Source organism: Eleutherodactylus coqui, chromosome 9 (assembly GCF_035609145.1).
Source record: "Eleutherodactylus coqui strain aEleCoq1 chromosome 9, aEleCoq1.hap1, whole genome shotgun sequence".
Classification (NCBI taxonomy): Eukaryota; Metazoa; Chordata; class Amphibia; order Anura; family Eleutherodactylidae; genus Eleutherodactylus; species Eleutherodactylus coqui.
Window position 1 is genome coordinate 172,992,803 of NC_089845.1, and position 7,280 is coordinate 173,000,082.

At 48.9% G+C, this 7,280-nt stretch overlaps 1 protein-coding gene across 1 annotated transcript; it reads left to right on the plus strand.

Moving 5' to 3' along the window:
- The first annotated feature begins 876 nt into the window (after positions 1 to 876).
- Positions 877 to 6,110, plus strand: LOC136578891 (elongation factor 1-alpha). The gene is made up of 7 exons (XM_066579068.1): positions 877 to 1,023; positions 1,696 to 1,875; positions 2,106 to 2,402; positions 4,233 to 4,383; positions 5,269 to 5,525; positions 5,633 to 5,867; positions 5,992 to 6,110. The coding sequence occupies exons 1-7, from the start codon at positions 877 to 879 to the stop codon at positions 6,108 to 6,110; spliced, it is 1,386 nt and encodes a 461-aa protein (XP_066435165.1).
- Positions 6,111 to 7,280: the final 1,170 nt, after the last annotated feature.

The window sequence follows — 7,280 nt, forward strand, 5'->3', positions numbered from 1 at the left end:
CACAACACAAGATGCGAGGGCGTGCGGACACACCCTCTGCCTAATTGATCGCATTTTGCACAGTTTTCATAATTGAAGAAAAACATCATAAAAATTATAGAAAGTAACATCCCAAAAATCGCTGCAAATCTGATGAAAGTGCGTCCAGCCTAAAGTACACGACACGAAGGGCGTTTCCATGGGATTCAGGGCGCACACACAGACATTGTAAAGTTGGGCTACGACTCTCCGGCGGGCTCGGACATCCCTTCCGTGTGCAGCAGGCGCTCGCTGCCGTGTGCGATTCCTCAGGACACGCTGCACATTCATCCGCGCAGCGAAGCGCCCGTGTGCAAACACACATTCTACTGAACCTCCAAGAATCGGACAGAGAACAGTCCCGGGTCCAAGTACCCCCACAGACCCAAGAGATCGCTCCAAAATCAGACAGAAATAGAACATATTGGGTCAAACTGTTGTTTTTACACTTCACATTTTTTGGACGAACATTGCTAGAAAAAATAATGGCACGTCCTATTTTGGTGTCATTTTGGACAAGTCTATGGCTGCAGATTGCACTCCAATGATGTGAGGGGATCCAATTTCTATGCAGGTAACTCTGGAAATCATAAATAAAAAGGAGAAACAAGATGCGTTTTTTTTTTACACGCATGTGAATAAGCCCCAAAGATTATAGCGGGTGACCCGACGCCATGATGGCTTCCATCTTTCTGGCAGAGACGCTCATGTAGTCCTGAATATCAGCCTGCATAGAAGGGGTTAATGAATTAATCAGGTGAAGCAGGAGCTACAGGTGAGATGACTGACTATATAAGCCAGCTGGGAGCAGTAGTCCTTCCCACTCAAGGACACAGCTGAGAGCTAAGAAGAGGCAGCATGGCTGACAAGGGGAAGGTTCACTTGAATGTGGTCATCATTGGCCATGTGGACTCTGGGAAGTCCACCACCACCGGCCACCTCATCTACAAGTGTGGGGGCTTTGACCCAAGATCCCTGGAGAAGCTGGAGGCTGCGGCTGGCCAGGTAAGGATGGAGGTGGTCAGCACTGGGGGGCTTTGTGCTCAGGTGGCTGTATATGTAGCAGAGTTGGATCTGTATGATGGCCTGAACTGTGTCCGGCGTGTCAGTGACCAGCTGGAGGGGCTCATGCAGGGTAGATTATATCCCACTATCAGCTAACTTCGCAAGGGGAGCTAACACTCACCATTCTGATGACCTCTCTGACTGATTTCCTTACTCAGGATGGAGGAGAAACTCCCCTACTCTGTTCTTCCTCCCTCTATCTCCTGCGTGATGCACCACATGTATCAGCTGCTCTGCCCCCCTTGTATGTCATATCTGCAAGTATAATACTAAGCAGCCCCTGCCCCAATATGTGGTTGTTGGTCAGTATATTCCCCCTGTGCCCCTCCGCTGAGGGCTGTAGACCAAGATGTGAGGCTGCTGGTGGCGGTTTGTATCTTGCTCTACTAATGGGGGTACTTGGTGATGTGACAGCTCTTGGCTCACAGAAGTACAGTAGCTAGACTGCATAAGAAAGTCTGCCCCTTGCCAGACCCTTCTGACTTCACCCCACAGGGTGTGATATGTGCACCTCTACTCTTGGTGTAGGTTCTAATGGGACCGTAGATGACTGCATGTAGACTAGCCGCTTATTGACAAACTTCATGACTAATGGAGGTTTCTACACTTCAGATTGGGAAGGGTTCTTTCAAGTTTGCATGGATCCTGGACAAGCTGAAGGCTGAGAGGGAGCGAGGAATAACCATCGACATCTCCCTGTGGAAGTTCCAAACCAACCGCTTTGCCATCACCATAATCGATGCCCCAGGACACAGGGACTTCATCAAGAACATGATCACTGGCACATCCCAGGTAGGGGCTCATTGCATGGCTGGCTTATGGAACCACAGGATGGGTGCAGACCTGACTTCTGGTTAACTTGTGACTAATGTAGATGAGGGTGTTTGCCTGGGTGTGGGTGGGCACACATACTAATCCTCACCAGGAAGCTGCTGTGAATTCTTGGTGGTGCCACCTTGCAGTTCCTAGTCATGTTGGTTCACCTAAAATACAACTAAACCAGTAGCCCCATCTTCTTTCAGGCTGATGTGGCTCTTCTAGTGGTTTCAGCAGCCACAGGTGAGTTTGAAGCCGGGGTGTCCAGAAATGGTCAAACCAGGGAACATGCTCTTCTGGCCTACACCATGGGCGTCAAGCAGCTAATTGTCTGTGTGAATAAGATGGACGTAACGGATCCTCCATACAACGAGAAGAGGTTTGATGAAGTAGTGAGGAACGTTGCCATCTACCTGAAGAAGATTGGCTACAACCCAAACTCTATCCCATTTGTCCCAGTGTCGGGGTGGACTGGAGAGAACATCTCGTCTCCGAGCCAGAAGGTACGTCTCTGTAGAAGGTCATGCATGACACCATGGAAGCAGTAGATCAGCATTGACTTGTCCCAAACTGCCCTTCATGTGGAACTTTATTCCTGTTGAGCTGTAACCTATCCAAGGGACATTTTCCTTCTCTGCCTCTGCTAAAGACGTTAGTCTTGTTTATAAAATCATGGTCACAAGTGACTTCTGATGAAAACCAAATGTCAATTCCCTCAGCTGGAAAATAGACCAGGAAGATCTGCTGCTGATCTGTCTTTACGGCAATCCTAGTATGTAAAGCCCAAAAGACATTTGCCCATCTGATGCAGCCATCTCCCCCATGTTGATCCAGAGGAAGGCAAAAAGAACCCAGTGAGGTGGAAACCAACTGTCTCCAATTTGAAGGATTATTCCTTCCTTACTCCAATCTGGCAATTAGAATAATTCCCGACCCTTCTGAGTGATCAGTGATGTAATGTTGTAACGCTCAAGAAAGACCTCCAAAATCTTACATCGTATCACCGTCACGACGTCCTCGGAGTTCCATAGTCTCACTGGTCTTACAGTAAAGAACCCACTTCTATGTCATGTGGAAACCTTCTTTCCCCTAGATGTAAATAGCGCCCCCTTGTTACAGCCATGGTAATAGATGATGGCAGAGATCTCTGTACTGACGCTGATATATCTATACATAGTTATTAGAGCGCCCCCTTGTTGCAGTCCTGGGTATAATAGATGATTGGAGAGATCTTTGTACAGGCCCCTGATACATTATACATGATTATTAGGTCTGCACTTGGCCACTAAATTAAATAACCCCAGTTTCGATGGCCTCTCTGGGTATTGTAGACCATCCTTTTATTACTTTAGTCACCACCTTTGTACCCACTCAAGCTTTGTCTGAGTACTGGTACCCAAAATTGTCCACAATATTCCATGTGTGGTCTGACCAGTGACTTGTAAAGGGGAAGAACAATGTTCTTATGGGCCCCCTAGGCCTCTTTTTAACTAACCGCCCCCCCCCCCCCCCTGAAGTCCTTCATGTCAGGGTCCCCAGTGGTTTCCCATTTACTGTGCAATGGTGACATGGATTTTCTGCTGTGTGCAGAACCTTAGTGTTTCCCCTCAATTGCCATCTTTCTGCCTCCAGCTTATCCAGATCCTCTTGCAATCTCCTTGCGTCCTCGTGTCTATGTAGACCTAGTTTTGCATCATCTAAAAATATTGATTTGCTGCACAATCCTTCTACCAGGTCACTGATAAATATTAAAGAGAATATGGCCCCAAACTGCTCTCTGTAGTGCCTCACTAGTGACGACACCTCTAGTACTGCCCCCTGTGGTACCACAGTAGTAACAGCACTCAATTAGTATGTACCATATAGAACCCCCCCCCCCCCCCCCCCCTCTGCTTTCTATCACTGACCAGTTACTTACCCACTTACACTCTCTCACCCAGACCAGTATCCTCATGTTATATAACAACCTTTTATGTGGCACAGTATCCAAAAGATCCAATGACACCCACCCCAGTCTAGTTTAGAACTTACCTCCACATAGAAGCTGATCAGGTTGGTCTGACTGGAGCAATCTCTAATAAACCCATGCTGATGTGGAGTTTTAAAGCTCTTTTCCTTGAGGTCCTCCATGATAGCATCTCTTAGAAACCCTTCAGACCTTTTACCCACAATAGAAGTCAGACTTGCTGGTCTGTAGTTTCCAGGTTCGCTTTTTGACCCCCTTTTGACTATTGGCCCCACATTAGCTACACGTGAGTGTAATGCCGAGCCTCCGACCATGTGCTCTAGATGACTACTTTTCACCCACATACTAATATTGCTGCATTCAACAGATGAGTTGGTTTAGAGGATGGAAAGTGAAACGAAAAGATGGCTTTAGCAGAGGACAATCTCTACTAGAAGTCTTGGATAATTTGGTTCCTCCAGTGCGACCAGCAAACAAGCCATTACGACTGCCACTGCAAGACGTGTACAAGATAGGTGGTAAGTGGCATGCTGCATGGAACGTTCAAAAGTGCTACTGAACTCAGTAGGTATATATGTAGAATGGTTAAAGGGATTGCCCAGGACTTTGTAGGGAAACACAGCTGCATTCTTCAAAAATAAAACAGTGCCCCCCTCCGGTCAATGTGTGGCATTGGAGCTCCGTCTCACTTCACTGGAACTCTGTTGCAGTACCAGGCAATCCATGGATGTCCTTGTTCAGAACTGATATCCAACTGTAGCAGTGCTCATCATGGCAAACTTCTGACAGGCTGCACCCCTTTTTATTGAAAGCCACACCCTGTGGCCCATAATGATGTCCTTTGGTGACCCCTCCATGACAGCCAGACTAACCCCACAAGCAGTGCACTTGCGGTCAGGTGGCCGCCACGCTTTCTGACTTGTGATGCCTCCCCAGCATCTGTATGCAGCTGTCAGGGGTCAGATGTATTGCTGCCAGTCAGGACTAAACCCCAAGTGAATTAAATGCTTGTCGGTGGGCAGGATGGCATCCTAAATCGGGAGTGCCCCACAGAATCTGGGCTGGTTGGGAAGCATGCCAGTGGATGGTGTGGAGCAGCTTCTGGAGTGGCTCTCTGCAATCCTGGGCAACTCCTTTAAAGCAACTTGCTGGTCCTGGAGAAACCAAGATGGCCACACTGCTTGTGCCTACCTGATGTACACTGCATTAGTTTGTATCGAAGACACTACACCTGCTTTGATTGGGCAGTGCCAGTCAGAACAGCATGTAGTATGACTAGCATTGTATAATATGCACAGTGGGCATCAGGTTGTACGGCCATCTTTGTCCAGGGTCAGTGACTTTGTCTCCTTTGCACACAATGGCTCTTGCTGTTCTCTAGTCAATCCTCCATTTCTTCAAAGGAATTGGCACTGTGCCAGTGGGTAAAGTTGAGACTGGGATCCTCAAGCCAGGTATGACCATCTCGTTTGCACCATCAAACTTTACTGCAGAAGTAAAATCCATAGAGATGCATCATGAACCTCTGCAGACGGCGTTTCCAGGATATAATGTAGGATTTAATGTGAAGAACATAGCCATGAAGAGTCTGAGACGTGGCAACGTTGCTGGAAACTCCAAGAGTGACCCACCAACTGAGGCCACCAGCTTTATTGCCCAGGTACATGACTTCCTATGGTGGAAGGGTACTGCCAGGTCAAGAATGTCTGATCTTGTAGCCCACCAGGTGCCCCTTAACTGCCATAGTGATGGGTTTATCTCTCGCAGGTCATCATTCTGAACCATCCTGGCTTTATTAAAGCTGGCTACTCTCCAGTCATAGACTGCCACACGGCACACATTACCTGCCAGTTCTCAGAGCTGCAGGAGAAGATTGATCGAAGGTCTGGCAAAAAACTGGAGGACAGTCCTTATCAGCTGAAGTCTGGAGATGCAGCAATTGTAACCCTCAAGCCCATCAAGCCTTTCTGTGTAGAGCGGTTCTTTGACTACCCACCTCTAGGTAGGTTTGCACGTTGAGTTGCAGCTGGTCATCAAGGGTTGACAATCTACGGTATATTGTACTTCGTACCCATGTTAATCACTCGGAGTCTACTGGCTTATGATGGTCGGCTTCTCTATTGCAGGACGCTTTGCTGCCCGGGATCTGAAGCAAACAGTCGCAGTGGGTGTGGTTAAATCGGTGGAAAGAAAAGCCAACACCTTGGCCAGGAGACAAGGCCAGAAGCCCATCTTGGTGAGGTGAAGAGCTCATCGGCCAGCTTTCTTTCCGTTTCTGTAGTCTTGCAGAAGTTTCTGCCATAACAGTGAGCTGTAACTGTTATGTTAGTTGTTTTCAATAAAGATATGAAGCATAGAGTTCGGCATTGGTGACTTGACAGGAGGGGATGGCTCTCTGCTATCTATGGATTACTCCAATGGAGTAGAGTTTTAATAGTCCCAGAAGGGGACTTCTGCAAGCCACCCTCAGACCACTTCAGCTATACCTGGCAGAGCCTAACGGGACTCCATAAGATGCAGGACCGGAGTCCATTGTTGGGTCTCTGGCTGCCACAGCAATCCAGCAGCATGGTGTGAGTGGGCAGAGCCCCCTCTGACTACATGCTACAGTCAAGTGACATGGCATCTAAGGGGTAAAGGGCTGGGATCAGTTCTCCTCCTATCCTGGCCATTGACTTGATATGAGAAGTTGCATTATAAAGCCGGCTTCACACGACAAATACTGTAGAATCCTCACAGCAAACTTCAGCATTTACAGCATCTTCCAGGTGAGACTTCAGATCTGACAGGAAGCGTCCGGTGACCCTGCAGCGCGCCCATCTGTGCTGTGGACTAAAATACAAAGGTTAGACTCACAGCAGATACCCAGCCACAGCACTTGGGGGTAGACTAGCAGAGGTACTGGTGCAGATTACAGCGACCTAATGTTGGCCCGTTCATGCAATAACTGCATATTCTGCGGTGAGCGCCTCCTGCTGGTGGCTGCAAGATGAAGATCTAACTGCTTGGGTTTTAAACTCTAGGTGGTTCAGCAGAAGTCTTAGACTTCGCGGTATTCAAACTTGTATTGGTATCATGTCATCTCAAATGTAAATGCCGCCAACACCAGTCCAGCCTTCATCTAATCATCAACAATTGTCCAGTGTTCAAACAAACCGTTGCTGTCATGCCAACATGTCACTGCAGAGGGTCCAATGCTGCCGTACAGCTTACATGGCAGCTACAAGTCATGATATGGCCACGGGCGCACTCGGCGGGGCCACGGGCGCACTCGGCGGGGCCACGGGCGCACTCGGCGGGGCCACGGGCGCACTCGGCGGGGCCACGGGCGCACTCGGCGGGGCCACGGGCGCACTCGGCGGGGCCACGGGCGCACTCGGCGGGGCCACGGGCGCACTCGGCGGGGCCACGGGCG

Coding starts and splice junctions, on each gene's coding strand:
- LOC136578891 (XM_066579068.1), top strand. CDS start 877: ATGGCTGACAAGGGGAAGGTTCACTTGAATGTGGTCATCATTGGCCAT. Junction 2,403..4,232: donor TCTCGTCTCCGAGCCAGAAG/GTACGTCTCTGT, acceptor TGCATTCAACAG/ATGAGTTGGTTTAGAGGATG. Junction 4,384..5,268: donor AGACGTGTACAAGATAGGTG/GTAAGTGGCATG, acceptor ATTTCTTCAAAG/GAATTGGCACTGTGCCAGTG.